Genomic DNA, 27,999 nt, shown 5'->3' on the forward strand with positions numbered 1-27,999 from the left:
CTCTCATAGTGACATTTTGACCAGTCACTGCAAGAAATAGCACATAACAAGGCGTTCATGTGGGTGTTCCCGTGAGCCACAGTAGTGACACAGTATGTTCAGTATGTAATGTAGTGGCTCATGTTACAGAGAACACCTGTGTTGCAAGCAGAAATATTTACTGAGAGATTTATGTTTCTTTTCAGTTACTTTTCAGGATATTTTCAAATCAAGACCTTACTTACTGAAAGATTTGATTCACTGTGATTGTTATTGTAACACAAATTTAAAATGAGGTAAGGATAATCCAAACCTACACCATTAATGAAACTATGCACATCATGGCTTGAGATATTGACACAGAACAACACAGGATAAATCTGTGTAACTTGTTGACCAGTCCCTAAATAATGACGGGGTGGTTTCTTTTATGATTAGTACGTTCTTAAGGGGCAGCACAGTTGTGAGGTGGTTAGCTCTGATGCCTCACAGCATGTGATAGACTGGCAACCTGTCCGGGTTGCCAGTCTATCTACCCAACCCTTGACAGGACAAACGATTACAGAAGATCAATGAATTAATGCTCTTAAGGCAGCTGCTGTTGTGTGACTGTCTCTCTGATCAGGAGCATTCAAACAGTGGTATTTTGCTCAGCATATATATCATCGTGTCAGCTAAACACACAAAACTGCATACTACATATTCTGTTTATGAGCTCAGCACAGCTGAGAAACCTGAAAATGAACATTCCCATATGCTGTAAAATGAGCTGTGCTTACACAATGCTGGTAGGACATGGCTTTCACTGGTTCTCTCTCGGTTAAAAGAATCAAGAATCCTTTATTGGCATTATGAGAGAAATAACAAAATTTTGGGCGGTACCTCCTGGTTTAAATAGTGCAAATATAAAAACAATAGAATAAGCATAAAATAAAATTTAAAAAAAATAGAGCTGTACACATATATACATATGAGTAAGTCAGCAGCAAACTTTGAAAACTTACGCTGTGCAAACATTGCAATGACTTTGTAAAGTGTGTGTGTGTCAAGGGGGAAGGTTGTGTGTGTGGGTGTGCGTATGGGTGTGTGTGTGTCAGTGGGGGGTGGGGGGATTTCACATCTCTGGGGAAGGAGCTGTCTCTCAGTCTGTTGGTTGTGGTTCTGATATTTCTGTACCTTTCCGTGAAGTCGTTTCTGACTTTTCTTCAGTGGTCAACAGAACATCTGTAGAATGACACTTTCATTCCAGTCTGATGAAGCATGACATGAACGGGATATTATTTTAGACTTTAAGATGATAAATAGACTTCTACAAAGTACAGAATGATTTGGGACGCCTGTTTTCAGCCTTTTTAAGACAAGTAATTCTTAGCTACTACCTTGTAAACATTCAGCTAACAAAATGCTGAAGTAATTTTGCAGACTCACTTGAGATTATATTGGTGCCATTTCTGTCAGTGACCCACTTCTGTTCCATTTTACAATCACAGCTGTAGAAATCAGTTACTATGACTTAGAGTGACTATAACTTGGGGTGATCATACTGAGTGACTCATATTTATATACAGGACGTTACAGTAACATGTGATTAAAACAGAATATAGTTTTTCATCACTTATATGTCAATATTTGGTCTTAAACCCGGTTTAATATTTTACTTTCATTTAACAGTATCCATTGTTGTTAGTAAGTGCTGAAATAATGTTTGTTAGCCAGTACTAGTTGAGCCATATTTCAAAAATCCTATATTTAGAACGAATTACGTATAACATGCAAAATGTCTATATCTGTACACATGAGTAATAGGGCAGAAACAACAGAACGTATCACTGATGATGCTCCGAGTAAAAGCGGACTGACAGCGTTGATAATGAGTGTTACATGCCGCAGAAATTAACCAACCTTTGTCACCTTTATCAGACCAATATAATGTTTATTATTGTTATCTCACCATGAGTGCTCTTAACAACGTGACATTCTAGCCTCTGAAATGCTGCCAAATTGTGGCTGTGTAGTCCGAACGAGCCGTGTTTTTGAGAGTACCACATGACAACTGAAACTCGCATCTCACAGAAGAATACAACTGTTTGTTTTGGGATTTTTTTGGGCCCAAGGGTATGAGGGAATCAAACAGTGTGCAGAGAGCAGGTAACACATTCAAATATACTGAAGAGGACTAGGTCTTATCACAATTCTATAGGCTCCCTATAGACAGCTGCCCTCTCCTCACTTTATCTTGTGTTTTGTCCATAAACATCACCTGTCAGCAGTCATCTGGATTTATCTCTCTCAGACATTTTTGACAGGGTTCCATACTTCACATTAGTGGTAGTGGGCTATTCAGGACCTACTCCCAGTTTGTCACTCTCACATGTTAGCATCCATCTGGGACACAGCTTTTTAAGACTTTTAAATAATCCTCGACTCTTGTAAACTTCTGGCTGGAAAAGTATTCTCTCCACTGAATGATAAAAAAAAGAAAAAAGAAAAAAAGAAATCACAAATTCCCAAATTGGGCCTTTGGGCCTAGCCAGTGTGCTACGTTTAAACTTATTTTTCAGTTTCCTTGGACCAACAATTTTTTTATTCAGGTGGTTTGAAGAGTCTGGTACGCGTTTTATATGCCTCTGTGGGTTGACCAAAACCCGAATCACACACAGTGCAAGTATGTAAGCTTTAATATGTTTTCAGAGACTCGCCAAAAATTGTCCAAAACGGGGTGAAACGACCACATGTTGTGGTGTTTACCGAGCTGTTTCATGAGCTCGCTCCGCGGCAGCAGGCAGTAGCAGACACCGCGGCGTGTGGCAACCGGTGACGCGTCACAGCGAGCGGAAGAGGAAGAGAAGAAGAAGAGAGGCCAACGTCCTGTTCGGTGGTTAGCTGCTGCTGCTCACTTGAGCTAGAGGTTTTTTTTTTCCCTCTTCACGGCTATGATTGACAGAGTCAGCAGAGGTTTACACGGGCATGTCCGCACACTCGCTCGTTGGTTATCGTAACAGAAAGATCTGCAGCATGGCGAGGGAAGAGAGAACCCGGAGTTGTCGCCAGTCACACCCGCGATCAAGAACATCATTTATCGGATTATTGAGAATGTTATTTATTGCTTTTGTCCACATGACGCGGGCAAATAAACAAGGTTTGTAACTTAGCTGGCTACGTCCGCATTAGCTAGCGCTAACTTCCGTAGACATTTTTTTTTTTTTTTTTTTTTACGAAGTATGGGTTGATGTTAGCTTTACCTCTACGGGCCAACTTTAACGCAGCTAGTCCGCTATCTCTGTACCACCAGTACCTTCCGAGACCGCTAAATTATCGCTACTTCTGTCCCTCTCTGTTATCGGGGTCTAAATAAAAACGGAAGTGGGTTGACAGTTGACTTGGTAACTAGAAGGAAAGAACTGTCGTTAGTTAGCGAACTATAAACGGCTTTATATGTCTCAGTTAACGTTAGCTTCGGTTGTAGCTTGTTATGTTGTCATCTTTTCCATATATGGTTAAGTTTGGCTACACCTAGATAGCCAAGGTAGAAACGGAAATAAGAGCTTGTTAGCACCATGGCTAATACTGATGTTAGCTTACATCAGCTACTACTGGATGCTTTTAAAGCACTGGAATGAAGAGATGTCAGATTAGCTACATTAATGACAGCAACCTATCGCACACAGGCTACTTCCTCATTCCTGGCTCAGTGAAGTTAACCGTTAAATCAATCAGATGAGTGTTTGTGTGTGTGTGAACGTGGCTCTCGTTTTGATTTTGACCCCTGGTTTGTCTTCAGCTTGTCACCGTTAAATCCACGGGCCAAATGACTGCCGCTTGTTGTTTATCCAGCGGTCTAAAGTGTCCTGTTGTCAGCTCTTCTAATCATGCCAGGTCACAGCGAGGAGAGGACAGCTGTCATCCACGTCCAAGATAAACTGTGCCAACTCAGAAACGTGCCTGTAAAGTGTTTACGTTGGTCCTAGACTTCTTGCAAAACACTTGAGCCCCGAATCTCACAAGAAGTACGCTCGGGCGATAAGCAGCGCTGCCTGGGATGATAGCGTGTGAATTCAGTTTGTCATGTCTTCCAATAGCGTCAACACTGCAAGCTTTGCAAACTACATCATCACTGTTTGTGCTTGACTTTTTGAACTAATTGTACAGGTTCACACGGGTCTGTGGCAGGAGAAGTTTGCCAGACATTCAAATTAGATTTGTATGTTTGGTAAAGTTCAGACTTCCTGCTTCATTTCATTTTGTAACATATTGAGAACCACATGTGGCCCAGTCCTGCTCTTAGTGCATGTTTTAGTCTGAACCTGTAAAATGATACTTATTTTGGGTACATTAAACTCTGTTCAACTTGTTTATTTTGAAACAATGGGGTTTCCATCCACACACTAGATTTCGTCATGTCATCTGAGTACTTTCATTACGGAAGTTTTTGAATGGCTGCTGCCAAATGCCATATCTCGTCCTGCATAATTGATGAACTAATGATTGAAAGTGTTGGGAAGTATTTTGTGCACTCAGTGTCAATTTCACTATGTTTAGCCATGTTTAGGCTTGTTTCACTGATGTACAGAAGGAAAATGTAGTTCTCCTGAACACTTTCACTCCACTAATAACCAGATGCACGTTCATGGCAAAATAGGTATAATATTATCTGTGCACCATTCAAATGTAATGTCAGGAGATGCGGGGGAAAAAGAGGAACTGAGATGCATCGTTGCTGTAACTGCTTACACCTCTAGCAACTGTCGGGCCATTTTAAACTGAAACATCTGTTACAGTCACTCGGACTACATTAAATGCTGCAGTTTAGTTTGTCATTACAATAACCGGGTGTCTGTGGAGAATGTCTGCTGTGAGCGTGATATGCAAAAGGTTGATCTGTCTGAAAAGGTTCTCAAAAGCGTTAATAAATACACATGTGAATTTTAGGGTTTCCAGTCTCATAGATTTATATTTTGATTGAGTCATAGTGGAAGTCATTGCACGGGACGTCCAGTCTTCAAAATCCTCTTGATAACTGTGTGAATGCTGAGGATTTTACTACTCTTTTCCCACGCCGACACCTCATAACTTCGTGAAACGGACGTGCTCTGTACGTAGTTCACAGTTGTTCACAGTGGTAGGTGAAAAAGACCCCAGACATTAGCAGAGAGTGAACACAGCCGAGCCTTTTCTCGCCTCCAGTCTGAGTTGGGAGTGCAAGAGATTAAAGTTCAATCAGGGAGTTATCTTTACTATATTTTACTAATAATACTTTGTGGTTGGGAAAGATAACGGTGACTGCCAAGAGATTACTTTTCCTGTGGGAGACACTAGCAGAAAGATAGAAGAGAATTATTATTTTTTTTTTTAATGATTTCTTATACTGCGTTCTGTTTTAGCTTTTTTTGGGGCTAAATGACAGCACAGTTTGCTGTTGCAGCCCATTTTTAATCATGATCGTGTAATATTTGAAATCCGTTTTTGTTGTGTTTAGTATGATTATGCTTCTTCAGCTTTCATGTTTTAAACTGTGTTGAAATTCAAAGCGGATTGTTTCGGTGATGGCGATGATACTTATGAGTTCTTCCTCTCTCTGCTTTTCCAGCATTCATTCAGTCAGACACAATTCTAGAAGTTCTACACTTTGGCGAGGGAAGCCTTTTACAGGTAAGGACTTTTCCTGTGTTCCCTTTAATACTAACATTTGAAGTAAAGGACAAGAAACTATTTTAAGAAGTTGCACGGCATCATGTCCGGCTACAGTACTCTTTAATGTAATATCCAGATAATTCATATTTAATGATTACTTACTGTATGTTTCTGTTCTGTTTGCAGGCAGAGTCTGACATCGATTTTAGTTTATATCATCAACAAAGGTATGAAATATCCTGCTCTCTTTTGTAGCAAAGAGTTAATGTTTGTGTATTTAGATGTTGTTAAAATAGCATGTGGGTAGTCAGGTGATGTAGTACACTGTATACATTCAGCATGCACACTTCATCTGGACTGAATACTGTTTTAAACTGTTGCTGAACATAAAAGTAAAAAAGGGTGTGGAGCCTGAGGAGTTCTTGGAGTGAATTGGCAATGCAAAACAACAAAAGTCTTATGCAGCAAACTTCACTATTCTCCCAGCGATAACTTAACCAGCATTTCCCTTCAAAGTAGAAAACAATCAAGATGCTCTTGGGGTTGTACCTTAACAGATGTATCAGCCACTGTAGTCATGAGAAGAAGCAAGGTCAAAACGGTTATTTTGTTAAGTCTGATGAACCCAGCCAGAGATTTTATTACCTCTGTCATGGCTATAAAGTATTATCTTACGACCTAAAATAAAAAGCTCGAGCATCATCATCACAAGCTGCCAGAGCCTACAAGGCATGACAAGAACAACATGAAGCTGTTCTAACTGGCAAGTCTGCTTAATAACCTGAAGATTACACCCATACTCATCCCTTTCAGTTCTCTGAAGAACATGCTAATATTGACATTGACATAAGTTGTCAAAAAACACTGTTTAACCAGTACAAACTGTCCATCTGTCCTGCCACAGCTTTTAGGAAGAATACAGTCTAGCAGGGCAGACCATAGAGACGTCACTTTGACAATGTGTACCCAGTGAGAGCAGCAGACAGTATTGATTAAATGCCATAAGCGAAGACAGCTGCCATAAAGTTCTTTGGGGAAGTTTGCTTTCTAGTTTCAGTCAACGACAGATATTCATGTGTGTTGGTTTGGGTGCAGCCCGTATTACTGTTTGTACGCTGTGCTCTAATCCATAAAAATGTTATCTTTTGGAGGCATGACATGACCACTCCCACTATGGAGTTGAGCTGTGGGGTGATTTTACCACTGCTTGTGTGGTTTCAGACTTTTTTTTAAAATGTCTAACTTCCCCTTTTTTTGTCATTAGTTTGGAGATATTTTTTGTTGTGAAGAAAGTCGTCATCGCCACATGAATTAAAAAGCATGTCACACTCTCTGTTTATGTCTTTTTTATGATCTTTTCATATTAAAGTTAGCCTGAAACTGGACATATGCAGACATGAAGCCAGGAGGCACAGCCCCCCTGCCCCCCTCCAATGATCTCCCCAGACTACTCCAATTACACACTGACATTCAACACATTAGCTCTGAAGCGCTGCGCGAAAGGCAGCGCAAAATTCACAGCCAGGATCCATTTGAATCCTTAATCCCACAAGAATTTTGTCAGTAGTTGTTATATCAATGGGAGAAGTGAGGACAGGCTATAGATGACAGATTATCCCGAAGGAACACTGCATGGTGGATCAGTGTGGATCCCTCAGGGGATGGAAATCCATCCCGTCTCTAGCAAGCTTGGCTATTGCAGTGGCTATTGTCTGCTCCTGTACACGTAGGCTTGGTAGTAAACAGGTGAATTTGATCTCCTGTAAATTGTCTGACTCCAGGGTGGTGCTTGAGTAATTACATCTGAGTGATGTATTAAAGGATGGCATGTGCATCAAGGCGGCTGCTAAAGGTGAAAGAACAATACATTTTCAGCCGTGCTTTTCTCTTGCATATAATACTTTTTATCCACAGTTGGTTCTGTATATGTGTGGTCAAATGAGCATGTGACATTCAGGAACCACCAAGTGACTCAAAGCTCTGCTGTGTGCCACGTCTGCATCACTGATGAACTTCTCTTTCCATGAGATTTACATAAAAGGCTCTCATTACACAGTTCTGTTGTTCATTGCCTCTGCCAAAGAGGAGTTGCTTCTGTTTGGGGACGGCCTTGTCTATTGTTAAGATACACCTGTTGTTAAACAGGTTTGGTGAGTCATGCAACCAGGTGGTTTGCAACCGATGCTCAAAAGTTGCTGCTTGTATGAGAAAACACCACTCCGAGGGTGACAGAGAGAGAGAGAGAGAGAGAGAGAGAGAGAGACATCTTTTCTTTCTTTGTCTTTTTTTTTTTTTAGTCTATGGATTTTCATGGAGATTTTACATATGGAAATAATGTGCTGCAAATGGGAGTGGTCCCATTGCCGACTTAATGCATTGATAAAAAAGCCTGGAGGCAGGCTGTGGTGTCTGTGCTGGTGCATTTAGCCTCTTGAAATGCTCACGGACATGGATAGTATTTTTCCTATCCTTTTTCTGCTGCTCTCACAGCTTCTTGTCTCTTGCAGCACGTCCCCGCACCGTGGGAACTGCCGACCTATACGATTTGAACCTCCAATGTTGGACTTCCATGAACAGTGAGTGTCTTATTCCTACCTGAAATAGCAGTTTAGTTTTGTGTGATTGTACTATTACTTTGAAAACATTTTGGACATTTGCTCTCAGACTTGCTCAGCCTGTCGACAACAAATGGAGAAGCATTTTTGTAATCTATGGAATTCACGTAAACAAAAGCACAAGCAACATGACACAAGCACCTAGCTTCACCTTTGCCATATTTGTTAGATAGCATTCCATGCTGACAGGGAGAGCACACCCATGTAGCACAATCCAGGTGGATGGTACATTACCGGGGTGGAGATTCAAGAGCTCTCAAGAGGAGCAAGGTCACACTAAGAGAGCCAGCTGTCTCCTGCTGTCCTCCCCTGTCTTACTTCCTCAATAAACAATCCACTTATCAGTCGAGAATGTTTTGAGGGCATGAAAATGAAACCCTGAGAAATTCTCACACTGCCTCTAATTGGCTGGAAATGATGGCAAGTTTCGACATAGCTGCTTCAATAACTCATCCTAATTTTTATATATAGAAGCTCAGCTTTAGGAGTACCTGAAGTTAAAATTATCTTTAAAGAAAAATAGAGTGGATTTGTTCAGATTTCAGCATTTCACGTTGAAGTCATCTGTCACCGAGAACATTCGACAGCATGTATTTTTCAGCTGAAGTGCTTTCCATCATTTCATTATAATTTTGCAGAAAGTAGAATCATAAAAAACACCACAAGTTTCAAGTCTCTGCGAGTTGAATTCCATATTGAAATAAAAGCTGTCTGTGAGGAGGGAAATAAAGACTTTATGGTGTGCTTTGGGTGTTCCACATTAACAATGTGGAGATAGTAACTGTTAAGAGACGTCAAATCCTGTCTACACAGGAAGGTTAAGTGTCTCACTTTACTTTTAGCTATATCTGTAAAGCATCTTTTGTGACACCTGCGGTCTCTTCTTCACACTTTCATGTCACCTTTCCTCTTGTTTGATTGAAATCTTTTGTCAGTTACCCTGTTTGTCTCTATGTTCATGTTACTGTAGCAACTTTAATCAGCGGTTCTCGTTCAGCTTGTCTTCTATTTCAGTTGGTTCCACTTTTTATTAGGTATAATGTGTTTTTCTTCTCTTCTTCCTTTACAGGCCCGTTGGAATGCCAAAAATGGAGAAAGTTTATTTACATAATCCTAGCTCTGAAGAAATTAGCTTGATATCAATATCAGCAACGACGGCACATTTTCACGCATCCTTTTTCCAGAATAGGGTGAGTGGTTATCACTTTAAAATCACTTGGGAGAAACCAATTTTTATTTTTGTCATGAAAAAAGTCTAATATTTGTCTAATAAGACCTATGGAAATTCAATCATCCTGTTAATACAGAAGAAAATGGTTCCCCTGATCTCCAGTCACATGGCTCTGAGTCAAGCTCACCGTGTTATTTGATATCCGTGCTTTGTGAAGCATTTCAAATATTATTTGGTCGGTGTGGTAGACTATAATTATTGTAAACAAGGCGCACAATGACAAATATCCAGGCGCCACAGTAAACGAGTAAAAAGCAGCACTGACGGCTATATGAGAAATCCTGCTGAAAATCACGTGTGCTACCAGAACCTGTGACTACACCTTAGACACTATGGGAACAGTAGACTGAAATAAAATCATAATCAAGTTGTGTTGATCATCTGATAAAAACAGTCTAACCACAACAGTGTTTAGTGATATTTACTAAAAATGCCGCATGAGCTGAGAGGGTGTGTCCAGTACCGCTGGAGGATAAATTCTTGTTGAAGTGTGTTCACAACTTGAGTGTTTTTTTGAAGCAGTGTGGTGCTTTCCAACGCTTAAATCAAATATTTGTCCACACCTGCTTATTCAAAGGTTAATTTGGGGCGGCTGTGGCTCAGTAGGTAGGCCGGGTTGTCCACGAACCAGAATGTTTGCGGTTTCATCCCTGGTGCATGCACCACAGGACACCGAACCCCAAGTTTCTCCCACTGCTTGCCACTAGTGTATGAATGAGTAGGCAGATGTGCCATTGTGACTGTAAAGCGCTTGTAGTACCAATAGGTAAGCGCTATATAAATACAAGACCGTTTACTGTTTTGTACTAATTGTAGAGCAGCAATACTGGAGACCTCAAATCTATCTATTAACGTGAAGAATTATGCAGTAATTGCAGTAAAAATGTTCCCTCAACTCATGCCAAACCTTCTCAGTTATCTTGAGGTCAAGTGACAGTGGAGTTCATGTCATGTGATGCAGCAATCCAGCTCTCAGCTTCTTGGTCAAACAGCCCTTCAGAGCCTGGAGGTGTGTGTTTACTCATTGTTCTGCTGGAAAACTAATGACGATGCCTCTCAGCTCAAACCAGATGGGGTGGTGTGCTGCTGCAGGATGCTACCGTAGACACGGTGGTTAAGTGTTACCTTGAGTTGTGAATAAATCTCCAACAGTGTCACCTTAAAGTTGGAGGTTCTTGCTGTTCTAAGACATACAGCTAATTTATCTTCACAGAAATGGTGGAATCAGTATGACATGTCATAGGGATTATTTTGAAAGATAACTGCATATACCAGATGTGTTGTTTATGATATTTACTTCTTCTGCGGTCACATGCTCTCGTGGCACATTGGTATTTACCACCACCACCAATCGTGTCCATCATCTGTTGATCTGAATTTGTAGAAGGCCGTACAAGACTTCATTTGGTGCGCGTTGAGTTTCTTTATATATATATACCTCTGCCCTTTCACTTCCTTCACCATCTGCACTCTCAGAGTCTCTGAACTTTCTGAAACAGCAGAGATGACCTCTGAAGATGTGCGGTTGTCCGTGCTATATATGCAACCGGAAATATTTCAAGTGGAGTTTGCAGCAAACCCCCATGAACAATCACCAGTTGAAACCACAGTCGCCACCAAAATGCTGAAGTTGGCATGTAGCTGTAATGTTTGCAAAGCAGCGGACCTTTCAGGTCAGGTGGTGTAAAATTAAGCGTTAGGATCTTAGATCTTTGAGCCCAGCTGTTTGTGTGTCCATTGTCTGCGCTGTTTGTCGTGCTGCTCATAATGTATGTTATGTCCTTTTTGTCCATCTGATATTTTAACAGATAATTCCACCAGAAGGGAACACATCGTTTGACGTGGTGTTTCTCGCTCGAGTAGTTGGGAATGTGGAAAACACTTTATTTATTAATACATCACATCATGGAGTGTTTACATACCAGGTATGGAATAATTATGCTTTTATTGGAAGTACAATTTTGAGTGCCATGAAAGCATGACTAATATTGCTCTTCCGTCTGAAGGTTTTTGGGGTCGGCATCCCAAACCCCTACAGACTGCGGCCCTTCATAGGCGCCCGAGTCCCAGTAAACAGCAGCTTCTCACCTCTAATAAACATCCACAACCCCTACAGTGAACCACTGCAGGTATTCTAAAGACATAAGACTCTCTGAACGTTATGTTTGCACATTTCCTCTTGTTGTTTGTTTGTTGAATTTGCTGGTGACTGATTTGTGTTTCTTTTCTTTGTCTTTACTCCAGGTTGTTGAGATGTACTCTAGTGGTGGGGATCTTCATCTAGAGCTTCCCACGGGCCAACAGGGAGGCACTCGAAAATTATGGGTGAGTTCCTCTCGTATTGATGTTGATGATTAACGATAAAAAGGCAGCACCAGTCACTCATGCTGACCTTCTGCTCTCAGGAGATTCCTCCGTTCGAGACGAAGGGCGTGATGAGAGCCAGCTTCTCTTCCAGAGATGCAGACAACCACACGGCCTTCATCAGAATCAAAACCAATGCCCCCAACGAGGACCAGTTCATCATCCTCCCTGTTGAGGTGGAGGTAACATCAGGTGGGCAAACATACTGTTTTGATATGCTTTTTTTTTTTTTTTTAAATCACCATGCAGAGTACATTTGTTTTAACAGTCGTATTTCACTCTCCCGTTTGCAGCACCTGGTATATACTCCTCCACAGAGATGCTTGACTTTGGTACACTTCGATCTCAAGGTATGCAGCCTTTAAAAAGCTACGTTTTGCTGTAATCAGTAATCCTTCTGACTCTCCTTCAATTATCTTGTGTTACAGATCGTCCGAAGTTGCTGAATCTACACCTTCTAAATTCAGGAACTAAAGATGTTCCGATTACAGTGCGTATCCTCTCCAGGATTTTTAAATGCATACGCGCTTATCTTTACCTGTATGTAATCCATTGTGTTTTGTGTGTTTGTGCTTTTCAGAGTGTACGTACAACACCGTCAAACGAAGCAATCACAATAGACTTCAAGGCAGTTACACTCAAAGCTGGAGAGAGCAGATATACCAAAGTTGCAAGTATTAGTTTTGATGGTAAGTTATGCTTTTGTTTTTGTTTTCTTTTTTAATATAGTAATGTTTGACACTTTTTCTTAAAATGAACGACTCACACAAAATCTGGCATAACAGGAAGTGAAATAGTACCCGCTCTAACAATGGGATATGATGTGGACATGCATGAATCAGAAGCATCTCCAAAAAGCTGCATGTACCGTTTCCACCGAACGCTGGCTCTTAAATAAGGAAACTGAACATGATGTCAGTTTCCTCCTTTGAGCCTTAAGCGGTAGAAAAACAAAAACAAACTTAAACAAGAATACTGGCTGTAGCTCTGCGTGTTTATACAGTGCTTATCTGCTTATGTCTTATTCATTCCCCCAGTGAAAGCTAATCGAAATAAATCAAAAGCTTTGATGGTTTTCTTTTTCGATCATCATTGCTCTAGCAGTTTCCCTCATTTTCTGGTTGACTGTTGCACAACTTCCTCTTGCGGGGCCATGTATCCTTTTGCAGCACACTTATCTGCTCTTTCAATCTTTTTTTGTTGCAGCCTCAAAAGCAAGAAGACCATATCAGTTTTCTGGTAAAATAACCGTTAAAGCAAAAGAGAAGAGTTATTCAAAACTTGAAATCCCATACCAGGCAGAGGTTTTGGATGGGTGAGTTATTTTCTGGATATGCATTGAGAGAGAAAGAATTTCCTGCTTGACTTTATTTGACTTTTCACTGATGTACCCTCTCTTCTGGCAGCTACTTGGGTTTTGACCACACAGCTACACTGTTCCATATCAGGGACAGTCCTGTGGACCCAGTGGACAGACCCATCTTCCTCACAAATGCCTTCAGCTTTGCAATCCGGGTACACAATGTGTCCCTACCCGAAGAGGCCAAAATTATGTTTAACGTGAGCAGAATTTGTTTACCAGAGGTCATTCTGATTTGTGTTAGATCACTACAGAGAGCAAAACAACATCGCCTCATCTCTTTCTGTTTTAGGTGCAGAACTTCAGCACGCCCATCCTCATCCCCCCGCAAGAGTCACGTTACATCTTCTCCCTTCTGTTTCGGCCAGTCCGGCCCTCCATTCACATAGACAGCAACATCCTGCTCATAACAAATGCATCAAAGTTTCACCTTCCAGTCCGGGCTTACACAGGCTTCCTAGAGGTATGTAATCAACATACGGTAGAGGTCTTGAAACGCTGAGGATAGGGAAGTTATTGTAGCTTGGCTTGTAGATCTGTCCTGCTGATCAACACAAAGAGTCACATAAGACACTTAAAGAAATCTGTGGCTAATTAGCTGCGCAAAAACCGCACTCCATCTGACTCACAGCTGATTCAAAAATAAGAACACAAACCCAATGCACGTATTTTAAATTCGGTTTTCTTAGCACGTCATTCTGTCTATGCCGTGAATAAACATGTGTTAACCTTCTTTGAAGTCATAGAAGTAATGTGAGTCTAGGGAGCCTCGCGTGTCACTTTTAAGAGAAACCTGCATTAGTTCATGTGTGTAATGTGTTATTTTTGCTGCCTTGTGTGAACAGCCCCTGGTCCTGCCCCCGAGTGTGAAAGGAAGCCTCCTGGACTTTGGTGTCCGCAGTGCAACAGACACCAGCAGCATCATATTTGTGGTGGTCAACAGTAACCCTATAGAGGTAAGAAGTTACTGGAAGCTCACTCACATATTTTGTTGATATTTTTCAGGGAATAACGTTAAATTATAAAGGCAAGAAGTCCCTGGGCTCTAGAAGCTATTTTATCTTTCGTGTTTGTTGCCCAATATGCTGTTTAATCCATTGTGAAAGGCATATTTACACGTTCTTTCGAGTATATTTTGTGTACAATCTATGTTGCAACCCAAGTCTTTATGCCTTCATTTCCACAGCAGTAGCTGATAAGGTGTGAACAGTATAGTACAGCCACATAGTGTTCAGCCAAAAGGGCAAAAAGTCTCCTCGTCCAAAGGGACTGATGCACTTTTGTCCTCTCTGTCACCCAGCTGGAAATCAAGTCCTGGTTGGTCACAGGAGAGAGTCTGTCCATGGAACTACTAAAGACAGAGAAAGGAAACACAACAGTGGCACTGAGTCGCCTGCAAGAGCTGCAGAACGCTTCGGCCTCCCATCACAAAACAGTAAGATTTAATTAGTGTCACATCTGATCATCATGACACTTAATTTAGTAGAAATCCAACCTCTGGCACTTGAGTGAGCATGTGAGATTAGCGTAATGCAGACCAGCACGAAATCATGTCTTGAAGAAGCTTTCATACTCATCATACTGACAGCCTTTTATTTATGGCAAACTCGCGTAACTTCTGCATATTGTGCATTTGTGTGTTTCCTCACTGCTCTGTTACTGAGGATTAAGTATTAATGTGTTTAACGGAGGCTGAAAAGTTGTACGAAAAGTAGATATTTTGACACCTCAAACCAGGCGGTGCTACCAGACGCTGATATGGCACTCTTTAAATTTTTACCATCAGCTACCAAGCTGAACAGCTAGCTTGCTAAGGTTAGTAACATGGCTCATGCTGATGTTTGTTAGCAGGAATCAATGTTATTATTAGCATCTCACCGTTGCTGTTACTACTTTAGAGATGACGAGGAAGAGGAAGTTTTTTGTATGCATAACTGTGAGAGAGGCCAGATGTGCAGATGACAGCTGGCTGGGGTTACCAGTAGCTAAGCTATTACCTTATAAAGAGTTTAATGGACTGTTCACCAGTTTATTGGAGACAACATGAAGATGCTTGAATCATCAACCGAACCCCCTCCCCTTCTTAAGCAGCTCCACTGGCTGATCCTGTTACTTACCTGTAAGACTCCACATAACCAAGAACTACAATATCTGTCTGATCAATTATTCATATCCTCCCGTACTCTCAGAACTCAACAGTGCTATTGTAATGTTCTAAAACCTCAGCAGTCATCCGTGAGCAAAGCTGGTTCTAATAAATTCTCTGGCTAAAACCAGAAAAACTCATGTTTTTAATTTTTCCCCTTACAGGTGATATTAGCATCTGGTTACTATGCTGCTTTCAGAGTGATACTAGTGGCCAAGGCCCTGGAAGGCACCTATGACGGAGCTATACACGTTACCACAGATTATGAGGTATGTTAACAGGTTGAAGGCACTTATTTCGAAAAAAAATATCATCACCTGCATTAAAGCTAACCTTAACTTAATTTGGATTTCTTTCCTCAGATATTAACCATCCCAGTGAAAGCTCTCATTGCAGTGGGTACATTAAACAGCTCTCCCAAGCACATCATTTTGCCACCTTCATTTCCAGTAAGTAATCTGCAGTCATGAGCAATGTTTCACACCTAGTCTGGCAGCAGAAAATGAGATCAAACATAGACCCTCTTTCCCACCACCTGAGGCGTTACATCTCTTGACATGTCTGTGTGCTTATTTTTTTTCTTCAGGGGAAGGTTGTTCACCAAAGCTTCAGCATACAAAGCTCTTTTACACAAAAAGTGAGGCTTCAGCAGATCCGCTCCCTGACGGAAGATATACGGTTTTATTACAAGCGGCTCCGCAACAACAAAGACGAGCTGGAGCCTAGACGTAAATCTAAGGTAGAAAATCCTGACTGGGACTTTAAAGAAAGAAAGCAGTGTTCACGTTTGTCCTTATAGACGCAAACTTATTTTCATTTCTCCATGTTTTCCAGGTGGCAAATATTTATTTTGACGCCGGCTTGCAGTGTGGTGATCACTGTTATGTGGGCCTGCCATTTGTGCTTAAATGTAAGTTTTTTTTTGTTTTTGTTTTTTTGAGTGTGTCACACAGTTGTGGAGGTGGGATCATTTTAGCATTATTTCCACTGAGCAGTGAGTTCAGCCTGGGTCATTTCTTTACATCTACCTTTCTTCTCCTCCACCTTGTCTTTAGTTCAATGGAAATCCCACCTATTGTGGCAGATGAGTATTTTCAGCTTTAACAAGCCTACAGTACATCTGTTTAAATTTAAGCAAAGGTTGCCAAATTAGTGTTTCGTACATCCTGGTTAAAGTGGATGCATGAATGTACAGACAGTCATTAATTGGTGCTGACGAAAAATTCAAATGTGAAGATTTTATGGCAGGTTCTCCAGTTAAAGATACATGAGTAGTGTCCTTTCATTAGCAGTCCAATCCACATTGAATGGAGTCATTGTGTGTCTCAGATTGTTCAGGTTTGCCAGTCATAAAATTGACTCTTTTTTTTGACTTGTCTATCACAGACCTTTTTCAGTAATTTCCCCATGTTCAGTTTACGTACAATGTCCTTATGGTCCTTGGATGTCCAAGTTTAATGGCAATTCTTTTTCTTCCACAGATGAGTCCAAACCTCATGGGATGGCATTACAGGAAGACATCTGGGATGCAGACGTGGACCTTCACCAGAAACTCCTGAGACGATGGAAAGAACTGCAAGACGGCTCAGGACACAAGTAAGCAAGTCATCGATCCCTGCGCAACAGTCGCATTGATTAGCTCACTGGTGGGCTATTTACAGAGCACCACAAGATCTGATTTTGTTCTTTTCTTACCGAAGACTTGAAGCGGTCTTTGAAGTCAACACAGACCTCCAGAAAAACGTGCAAGCTAAAGTAACGGCACATTTGATCTGGCCTTCCTTGGTCAACTCTTCACAGCGAATCACGTTCCCCCTGACCAACACCAACAGCTCTTCTGTGAGTAGAAACCATCCGTCTCTTGTTAGTGCATGTACACGGACACGTGCAGGAAACTTGGAAGGTGTTGTTAAAGGTCTGTGTTTAAAACTCTTTTTGTTTCTCGGCAGGATGAAGAGGTGATTCTGCAGAACCCTGCAGACGTCCCTGTCTACGTCCAAGTTCTCCCCTTGGCGCTGTTACCCAACCCCTCTGTGTTTTCTGGAAGGCTGGCTGACAGGTGAGAAATCTCCACAAAACCCTGCGTGTTCTCTATTCCCTCATCTTACTCCGACACTGACCTTCTCTTCTTTTTACTACCAGGTTGCCATTGGGAAATTTGTCCAACATCAACATTGATACGAGCACCTTAGAGTTCCAGGTTCACAGAAATCAAGTAAGTGCTTTATTCAAGAATTCTGAGCATCAGCTGATTAATACATAAATTGCTAATCACATTTCTCTTGTTGTGGCTGAAGCAGCATGCGGAAGTCATTTGTCTCTAACAGACCCTCTGTTTGTTTGGCAGACATCCCTAATGAAGAGCAGTACAGGGTTTGTAGAGGGCTTAATCAGACCCTTTGTGTACAACCTCCTCCTGCTGCCCGGAGAAGTCAAGTCACTTAGTGTGAGGTTCACTCCCATCAGCAACCACAGCGTCTCCTCCCTCCTCATAGTCCGGTAACCCCAACTTTAAATGTTAATGGGAAAACAGTCACTTCACTTAACATATGTTCCTCCTCTGAAGTTGTGTGTTTTTTTTCTGGGGGGAATCCATTTAGGAATAACTTGACCGTGATCGACGCAATCCTGCTTCACGGGCGAGGTACGACAGAGAGTCTGAAAGTTGCGGGGAAGCCTCCAGGACAAGGCAGCTCGCTGAGGTTTAAGATGACTGAAGCTCTGCTGAAAGACTGCACAGAAAGTGAGTTTGGATTGCGGATCACATGGACCACATTTCCAGTACAACTACAAATGAAATCCAAATGAGATGTAATGCACCTTAATTGACACGAGCAGTAAATGCATCTCCGTCGGCTACATGCAGATGAAGGTTGGCCCTCATCCAGTCCAGTGTTTTGTTGATAACGCAACAAGCATTAACAAAAAATCCAGAAGACACTAAGATGGAATGTGCCAGCGGCTATATTGTTAACATAAACACATTCTACAGCTACTACTTCTGTATGATGATTGCGTTGGGATTACCTGAGCCACCTTATAGCTGTCACACCATCAGCATAATTACCACGTAAACTGACATAGTTACACAGAAAAGATGATGGCTACAAGGCTCCTCAGACTAATCCGCACCATCCAAACCATGGTGTTAAGAATATCAGCATTATGTGTACTTGACGTAGTACTACTTGAAGTAGTAGCTGGTCTAGTGTTGGTGCCCATGTTCACTCACAGTTTGGGGGAAGTCAGTATCGTTAATTATTCTGCATGTCAACATATACTAAAAGTTTATTAGATCTTTGTTCAAAACTAAAAGAATGAAAGACTAGAATAGAATTAAAAGCCCGTTCCTACTTTTCATGCATTAATTGTACTTCTGTATTATTCCAAATATTCTCCATCAATATTTGCCTTTGCAGTCAACAGTGGATTGCTTTTCAGCACTTGATTTGCAAGGTGTCAGCTTGACTTCCTTGCAGCTTTCAAGTTCATAAATAAAATATGCCCGTGCATAAACCTGCGTACATCCCCCCCTACATGAGCACCGTCTCAAATATATCTGGGGAAAAAAAGGAACAAAAAGAGGAAGTAGTTTCATTTTAAAATCACTTGTGGAGTGCACACTCCCTACGTTGGCACATCCCAGGTCTGTGTACTAAAAGTGTGTCGTCAAGCAGAGCAGCAGAAAATACAGCGTCTAAAGTGTTAACCTCTACCCTTCAATATAAAAGTCACATAGACTGATACAGAATATGTTACACAATCGCACAGCGCAAAGTAATAAAACTTTATTAACTTAATTATTTTGTATTCTTTATGGAGATGGACTCTGTCCCACTGTGTAGACTTCAACCCTGCTGTTATGTGATTTAATCCAATGTGTTGGTATTGAATCTCTTTAGATTTTGCTCAGAAAGCTCAGAATTTCCGAATCTGACACGCCCATTGTTATGACTCATCCACTCATGTGTTTCAGAAACAAAAGTCAAAGAGCCGAACTTCACTCTCAAAAGAACCTTCAGAGTGGAGAACACTGGCTTGCTCCCAATCACCATCAGATCAGCGGAAATCAACGGCCAAGTCTGTGAAGGCTACGGATTCAAAGTTCTCAACTGTCAGGAGTTTGCACTTATGCCAAATGCTTCAAAAGACCTCATCATACTGTAAGTGAACAAATTTCTATATGTGGCGTTTCTCTTTCCCCGTGAGTGTTCTGCCCGGACTAATTTTAGTCCCCGTGTGTGTTCGCTGTATCACCCCACAAGCTCTATTAATAATTGTCCTCAGCCTCTCTGGCTGAGTAAGCCGTCTGTAAGGGGTATGAATTGGCTCTCTGTCTTTCCGCAGCTTCTGCCCGTCAGGTGTAATATTTTCCGTCATCAAAGTTCAAGTCCCTCTTGAGCACGATGACACGTGCACTTGTAGCGTTGTGGGGCGCTGTCGGTGAAAACCATACAAGCCAATGCTGCAAGCCGATGTATTTTGACTTGTGTTGCCTTGGAGCTCTCCTGAGAACAGTGTGGGAGTGAACAAACTGTTTACTTTTACATGTCGGGGCAGGACAATGCACAATTGGTTTATTATGTTTGAGTACCTAGAACTCATAAACCCTGACATTTCACAAAACCAAAAGCACAGGTATTCATGATTTGTGTGCATGCTGCCTCAGGCTGTGTGCAAGCAACACTGGCAAAATGTGAGGATCAGGAAAAGCAAGTGCATACGTTATCTTGTAAAATTAGCCAAATCCATTGTGTTAGTGTTGTGTTTTATTTGAATGTAGCTGTGAGCTGTGGTGTATTTTCAGTTATCGGGTTGAGTTAAAGAGGGTTTCCAACTTGGCTTCTTCTGGTTATGGTTCAAAGGACATGAATGTAATATTACTGTCATACTGTCACGACTTGATTGGGTTTTTAAATATGGCCACGTCATTGCTAATGTCATCAGCAGCGCCCATACATTCAGCCCTTTATGACTTGTAATAGCAGGGAAACACTGTTGAAACTAATAACATTAACAATGGCACTGCTGCGACATGTGTTCTAGTAAACTCTGAAAGTCAGCCACAGTGCACCACACCAGAAACCCCCACATAGTTAGAAATCCTCCCAAGATCAAGTCCCTTTCAGAGTATTTATTACAATATCATCATATGACTATTTCTCACACTTTCCTGCACAGAAACAACAGACCAAGTGTAATCAGGAACTGCACCTCCCTCCATAAAAAGGAGGTTCTCTGATTTATGTGTGTGAGAGCATAAAGATAATTCTTGCTCACAGGAGAAGAGGATATCTTGACATAATGGTCTCCACCCTGAAGGTCAAATTAACCTGTGAGCTTTCATCTTCACATTAAAGGAAGGTCGCTGTTCAGAAAAGTAGACAGCTGAAAAGCCTGGCATCAGTGCGAGCAGGGACTGTAAGTGAAAACGTCTGTGAGGAGGTGCAGGGCCAGTGTAATCCCAACTGCACGGATAGTATGTCTGGCTTTGATGTACTTTGCTGTTGCAAACTAGCAACCGTTGAATATAGTCAAATTTAATGGAAAGTAGTTAGTTTATTTCTCTGTATTTCTCTGAAACGCTGATTTCGCCTCCCATTCATCTGTTTACAGCGGGGAGAGGCGCACTCACTTTCAGTCACAAATTGACCCACCTCTTTCACTTGGCGCAGTTTCATTGGACGGACACCTCTCAGTCAGGAAATATGATTTGTTTATGCCCCTGTTGTGTAACTGCACAGTGAACAGTGGCAGAGGTTAATGGCAGTAAAATGTTTGATAAACCACAATAGAATTTACAACTTTGTGGGCTGCCTGTTGTTAGCATGCTAGGCGCACCAGCCTTCCCAGGCTGTTTCCTGTCCCTCCTGCTATTGGCCGTACCGAGTGTGTGTACACTTTTATCTGACTTGATGCAAAATAGCATACAAACTGATGATTAGTAACACTGAATCAGTTTCACTCACACTCGTGGTTCAGCTATAAGTTAAACCATGACATCCGACTTTTACTCTTTATTTAATTGACATTTAGATCTTTGGACGTTTTAACTTGCTGTCACTGGAAAAGAAGAAGTGGAAAGATTTTCATGACTGCCTTTGGATGGCTTTGTTCTATTTAAATGGCCCAGTAAGCTGTACCAGTCTGCACAATATCAACGCCCTGGTCCTGACACACCTGAATGGAATGTTTCTCCTCCCCCACTGAAATTAGTTGTTTCCTGTATTCAAACGATAGCAGCTCTTTCTTTTTTTTCTTTTTTTCTTTATTTAAAAAATTTATTATTTATATGTATGTATTTGTGTTTTTCATCTTCTAACTGATCATTTAATGACTTGTGCATGGATGCTTTGAAGGCTGCATCAGAACAAAAAGAACAAAGAACAAAAAGAGAAATCCACCTACATTTTTCTCAGGCATTTACTTTTTAACAGCGTCTTAAAATGTCTTAAAACTCTAAAATGAACACATCTCCTAGAGTCCCAAATCCCAACTCCTCTGACCCCACATTAACAGATCACAGGTTGTAGATTAACAAAGTTTTATTCTTGCTGAACACTCACAGTGCTGCTTTCCCCGCAGGTTTACACCCGACTTCACTTCATCTCGAGTGATCCGGGAGCTCAAGCTGGTGACATGCGGGGGCTCAGAGTTTGTGTTTGTCCTGAACGCCTCCTTGCCCTACCACATGCTGGCTGCCTGTGCAGAGACCCTGCCCAGGCCGAACTGGGAGCTGGAGCTCTACATCATAGTGTCACTCATTATGAGGCGAGTGTCAAGCGCTAAATCATGACCAAACTTTAATTCGACCCGACAAACCGCTCATGTCCGTTTTGTTGTTCGTCTTTGCAGTTCCATGTTTCTGTTGGTGATTGCCACAGCCTACCTGGAGGCTCAGAGCATCTGGGAGCCTTTCAAGAGACGTGTGTCTGTAGAATCCAACTCCACCTTGGAGACTGGGAGACCGTTTAATCTCAGGGAAATTGTGCAAATTGACTCAAAGTAAGTGGAACACAGAAAAGGTATCATGGGCGAAAGAGGGCCTCAAGGTTGAGAGTTTGGTCACCACTGGGCAAATATTGATGCTAAAAGAAGAAAGAACTGCAGTTGCGAGCAAGCATCTTAAATATAACAGTCATGCACTAAATCTTGGCTTCATGAAGGTGAAGATTAGTTTACAATTTTGAAGGCTGTGGATTGTTGTACTATTGAATTGTGTTGTGTTGTACTGACACGTGTTTCTATTATTTTGACTAATCTATTTTAGTCACTGAGCTCGGCTAAATAACAGAAACACTTCAGTGTTTGAGTTTAACAGCGCCACAAACTACATCCTCCAAAATGATCTTTCAGTTGAGTCACCTCCTTTCTGACGCTGTTTCAACATAAACTAAACGTTAAACAGTCATGAAGAAGGATTTAGTGCCGGACTGTTATATTAGAATACAACCACTTCATTTCCCTTGGCACTACTTTGGGTTTGTAGCTCTAGTGCAGGAAGCTCTCTGAGCTCCACCTCATCTCAATTTATTGTGAAATAGTTTGTTCGTGAAATTGTTGTTGCAGTGGGCCTTTGAAGACTTTAAACAGTGTCTATCACTAGAATTGATTAGGCGCGTTTCAAGGGCTCTGACTCAAGTCGACAGCTGTTGGGTTGTAGTTAAGTGTCTGTGGCTAACCACTGCCCACAGTTGTTACCATGTCTGGTACTCAACCGCTCATCAGCCCTTATCACCGTCCCTTCAGACAGTTTGCATGTTTAATTCGAGATAGACCGCGAGGGAGCGCAAAGCAAAAAGTTTTAGTGGCTGTATAAACTTTATCAGTCATATTCTTAATTTGCTTCCTCACCCATATGGAAAGTCATTTCACAGTGCTATGAAAGGGCTAGTTTCCCTTTTGGTGTCTTTAGGGTTCACCGTTTTTCATATTTAATTATTTTATCATTTATTTTCTTGATTAATTGTTGATTAAACAGAGAGACATTTCTGTGACATGATCACAGAGTTAGGTCTGCCTGAGGAGGTTATTTGATTATCAGGATTCCTTTTCTTCCAATTGATCAACTGTGTGTGTCAGCAGAGGCTAGAAACTGCATACCTGATTTGTGATGCGTTACAGCACAACCTTAATAGAAGACATGGGAATGTGTGAAGCAACATTAGTCTCCTTTTGTTTCTCCACTCCTCTGAGTTCAGCCTGTGTCAAGGCTGCTGTGCAGGGTAATGCTCTTTTAGTTGATAGTCCAATAGTCTGATTTTACTAATTTGAAGTTAGAATATAGTAAATCTAAATATGTAATATATTGAGTTAAATGTTCTAAGACATTGCTAATGTATGGAATTAGTGGAAGAATATGGCATAAAACATGAACACTGCAGCATGGTCAGCGTCACTGAACAGACCTCTGTCACCACTCAGGTTGAACGACTACAGTGACTCAACCCAGATCACGAAAGGATTATACACATCCAGCAACGGTGCACCACGGGTCGGAGGCCGACAGGGCAACAGCCGTACTTTGTCAGACTCGGACAGCCAAGATAAGAGGTCCAGGATTGGCATCGCCCGTCCACCTATGCAAGCCACTTCCTCCCAGCTGACCAAAGGAAGCTCAACGCCGGGACAAGACGGCCTTGCAGCTGCCTGCCAGCTCACCAATCGGAAAACTCGGACCAAACAGCTTGATGTCCAGAGTCAAAGTTTAGCCGGGTCGACGCTGCCTCAAAGAGGCCTCTGCTCTGATGATGCAGATTATGCTAGTCTGATAGGAGCCATGGACAACGACCTCGACCGTCCAGAGGCACTTGCTGAAGCTCTACAGGAGCAGAGCTCTCTGTCCTTACAAAATAAAGGTACCTACTTCTGTTATAACCAGAAGACACTAAAAGCATCATGTAATTATTTACATGTGTTGACAGTGTATGCTGATATTGTTTACAGTGTTGGAAGCCAAAGGGAAGCTGCGGCCTAAAACAAAATCCCAGAGGAAGAAGGAAGAGAAAGAGAAAAAGTCAACAGTAAAGGCACAGGGAGATGAGCTCAAAGATAACCTGGTCGACAACGATGACAGCTCCTCCACTACCACAGAGACCTCCAATCCAGACGTGGAGACAAACATTAAAGAGGTACATTGACTTGCAGCATTCTAGTGCTGTATGCCCTCTGCCCTTCAGCTCCCTTTCCATTATTTCTAGTAGAATTATTACTAAAAACGTTCTTCACGTCTTCCAGGAACCAGTGAAAAAGAAAGGAAGGACAGTACCTACCGGAAACGTTAAAGAAGAAACTTCAAATTTCCCCTTCAAACCCAAAACCAAGAAACCAGTCACCACAAAGAAAGAGAACCAAGCAGAAAAATCCAGGTGGGCATCTTAAACTTAAGTGACAGCTGTGATTGTGTCTGTTTTTGTTCTCTTTTTGACAACTCTTAATTGCTTTCAGTTCCCTGGAGCTGCCATATGTAACACCTCTGGAGAACAAACAACGCAAGAGCTTCACTCCCAAAACTCTGCTCCCCCTCACCAACATCCCAAAGACCAGACCCCTGCAGAAACCGAGATGTAAGTTTCATAACTTAAATGTCGTCACATTGCCGTCACGTTGGCACCAGATGTGGTTGTGATACTTTTGATTTTCGCAGTAGATGGGAAGCTGGAGGACGGACGCCCCTCCCTCTTTGCCAAACTGCTGTCCAGCAGCTCCGTGCCAGAGCCGGGCCACAGCAGCAGCTCTGAAGGGGAGAAGGAGTGTGGTTCTCCAGAGTGGGATGTCCCTCTTTCCAGAAATAGCATACGTAAGTCAAGACCTGAAACCAACCATCTCTAGGTTAAAATCACTCTTTGATGAGTCTCACAAGAGCTGTTTTGTTTCCCCCCCGGGTTCTTCATACAGAGGCAGATAGTCTACAGCAAATCTCCCTTCAGACAATAAACGCAGATCCATTCCTGAAGAGATCCGTCACATCCGGGACCTGCTCCCCTCCGCCCACCTCTCCCAGCTTACTGTCCCGAGGCACCTACAGCAGTGTGCTCAACAGTAACAGGTATCCAGAAGTTCAAATAAAGAAACCCATCCCAGACCTTGTCAACTGAAGGCACTTTAGATATCCAGTGTTAGGCACCGGTGATGACTTTTCCAAAAAAAAAAAAATATATATATGGATTCACTTAAATTACCATCTACAAAATAAGCACCAAACATAGCCCAGCCCAGGGGAAAGCCCAGTTCCCTTTTGATGTGTCTGGGACTGTACCCTCTGATTGTCCACTTCCTGTGTTTAGCAGTTTTAGAGAATGCATCATCCAGATTACCTTTAATCACAGTGGGTTCCTCAGAATTGATCTCTTGTAAGAATCCTTGCTATATATCTCTCTATTACAAACTGTACTCAGGTTTCAGATCACTTAGTAGAACCAATGATCTTCTGCTAACAGTTAATGTTGCTAATTGTTGTCATTCTTTGTTAAGCCATAAGTTAATTATGTGAATCGTTACTCTGATAAAGTATGGTGTTTCGGTGAACTGTGATGCATTTTTTTTTTACAGCGAGTTAAACCAGAAGAAGGCCCCAGGAAACAAACTGTCCACAGCCACTCCACTCCCAGGCAAAAATGGGAACCCCACCTTCGCTGCTGTAGCTGCAGGTTACGACAAAAGCCCAGGTGAATATGTAGAAATGAACTAATAATTGATCTTAATGTGAACATTGTTCTTAAAGTAGTTTGTTTACAAGAGGACACTAATGTTTTATGTTCTCATCAGGTGGCTCTGGCCCAGGTAAAACAGACATCCAGGGCAAGAGTCTGGCACACATGCCATCAGTGGAAAGCGACAGCTCAGACAGGTAATGTAGCAGAGGATTTTAACATTTAAGTCCAGACAGATCCTAACTATCAGTCAATCCTGAATGATTACATCTATTTTTTCCGTCAAGCTCTGGATTATGGAGTCCAATTGACACGGCCAGTAGTCCAAACTACCAGTCTGCCAACTCATTCTCTGCATTTGGGCCTAACAATTCCTTCAACCTGGCGGCGGGAGGTAAGTTGTGTGGCTCACAGTCTGGTTATGAGCAAACAGGAGAATGTAGACTAACCAGTTTAACAGTTTATTGTCGACCGCCCTTCAGACTGAAGTATGCGTGTGTTTGTCTTAGTCATCAGTGGTATGAACCTCCCAAAGTCGTCCGAGCCTCAGCAGAGCTGGCCTGACTTCCCCGGTGTCCCCTCCTCCTCCATCTGGGACGTGGCGAGTGACTCTCTGCGCTCCTGGCCCAGCAGCTCCAGCTCACCAACTGCCCCAACTACAACAGTAAGACACACAATCTGATGTAACCAATAGATACTGTTCATGACACACCCTGCTTATTGTTCTGGGGGGTTCGTTTGTTTCCTTCTTCATTTATTTAGTCAATCCTGGGAAACGGCCGCAATCCTTGGTCTGCAACCACTCCCTTCAGCCACTCTATTTGGTCAACAAGCGGAGATTCGGCCTTACACCCTTTTCCTCCAGCAACCAACCCGACTGTTCTGTCCGATCTGGTCAGCAGTCCCGCCCCATCGCCACCAGCTGCCGCCGACGTGAGCTGGACCTACAACCCGTGGAACATGTGGCGCCCCACCTTGAGCAGGCGCAGCTCCGAGCCCTGGCCCAGCTCCTCTGACAACGGCAATTAAAACAACATATGACAGCACTTAGCAGAAGTACTCTGTGCGCTAAATCAAATTATTTTATTACGAGAGAACCCCAACAGAAAGCAACGTCACCTGGAGCGCCTGGTAGCCCAGCGTTACAGGTTACTGTCCCTGCATTCAGTTCTTTGCAGCTTTTTATTCATGGGGACAAAATGCTAACTTTTATTTGGATTTGTTTTAATAGTTACCCCTAAATTAAAAACGACAGCATGGGATATGCTAATGGCAGTGCAAACACTTGGTTGTCAAAGTTTGGTACCAGACGCAAACTCTCAGTATTAATGACATCTCATTTTAAGCCATGGGTTTTCACTGTTGTTTTAGTTCTTATTGATTTATATTAAAACTTTGGTTCGAAAAGTAAAACTTGCAAACATTTGCATCGGAAGCATTGCACTAGCCTTATGTTTGGCAGCAGGGCTCTTAATAAGAAATGGACTTTTTTTTTTTTTTTTTTTAGACCAACAGCCCAAAAAGCTTCAAGAACGTTCATGCTCACCGATTTTAAAGTGCCCTATGAATATCAGAACCTTCTGTGGGAATAAATTGGTCTAGTGATCAAAGAATATTTAAGTTCGAGGTTTGTATTGTACATCGCCTCTATTTGTCAGCAAATTTAAATAAAGGATTTCAGCAGAATATCTAGTGTTTGGTGTCATTTAAAGAGGAAATACTGACGTGTGATTATAAAAGCTGCTTATTTCACATCTGGAAGTTACAAAGACACCAGTTTGGAGTCGGGTGTCTGGACAGCATTCACTATCTTTTAGCTCCTGTTCTGGTCTGAACCAGCTCCTAAGCGAAATACCTGGCTCATGAATGGCTGCCTAAATCTTATAAAAAAAAAAAAACCTTTTTGTGTTTTAATAATTATTGTCAGCTTTGGTAATATTTGTAGTAGCACATGTTGTTTCTAGTGGGGGATCAGAGCTGTATAAATGCAGTTTCCCTAAAAGCAGTTATGCTGCTCCAAA

The 27,999-nt window shown here is 41.9% G+C and overlaps 1 protein-coding gene across 1 annotated transcript; it reads left to right on the forward strand.

Moving 5' to 3' along the window:
* The first annotated feature begins 2,684 nt into the window (after nt 1-2,684).
* Nucleotides 2,685-27,738, forward strand: tmem131 (transmembrane protein 131). The gene is made up of 41 exons (XM_084548688.1): nt 2,685-3,118; nt 5,567-5,628; nt 5,797-5,837; nt 8,118-8,186; nt 9,295-9,415; nt 11,265-11,381; nt 11,463-11,585; nt 11,701-11,781; nt 11,862-12,012; nt 12,114-12,170; nt 12,249-12,310; nt 12,401-12,509; nt 13,027-13,135; nt 13,227-13,380; nt 13,473-13,643; nt 14,026-14,136; nt 14,481-14,615; nt 15,491-15,595; nt 15,689-15,775; nt 15,913-16,065; nt 16,161-16,236; nt 16,808-16,922; nt 17,027-17,165; nt 17,276-17,385; nt 17,469-17,541; nt 17,674-17,825; nt 17,927-18,069; nt 19,303-19,489; nt 21,912-22,097; nt 22,182-22,331; nt 23,751-24,184; nt 24,273-24,457; nt 24,564-24,694; nt 24,774-24,892; nt 24,973-25,125; nt 25,224-25,374; nt 25,878-25,993; nt 26,094-26,175; nt 26,266-26,372; nt 26,488-26,642; nt 26,741-27,738. The coding sequence occupies exons 1-41, from the start codon at nt 2,947-2,949 to the stop codon at nt 27,005-27,007; spliced, it is 5,421 nt and encodes a 1,806-aa protein (XP_084404814.1). The 5' UTR covers nt 2,685-2,946; the 3' UTR covers nt 27,008-27,738.
* The last annotated feature ends 261 nt before the right edge of the window (nt 27,739-27,999 follow it).

This window comes from Chelon labrosus (genome assembly GCF_963514085.1).
Source record: "Chelon labrosus genome assembly, chromosome: 7".
Lineage (NCBI taxonomy): Eukaryota > Metazoa > Chordata > Actinopteri > Mugiliformes > Mugilidae > Chelon > Chelon labrosus.

Bases quoted from the DNA above. Each gene is read 5' to 3' on its own strand.
- tmem131 (XM_084548688.1), top strand. From the start codon at position 2,947: ATGTCCGCACACTCGCTCGTTGGTTATCGTAACAGAAAGATCTGCAGC. The intron at 15,776-15,912 runs GTAAGTAATCTG...TTTTTTCTTCAG, and splicing joins TTTTGCCACCTTCATTTCCA to GGGAAGGTTGTTCACCAAAG. The intron at 16,237-16,807 runs GTAAGTTTTTTT...TTTCTTCCACAG, and splicing joins CCTGCCATTTGTGCTTAAAT to ATGAGTCCAAACCTCATGGG.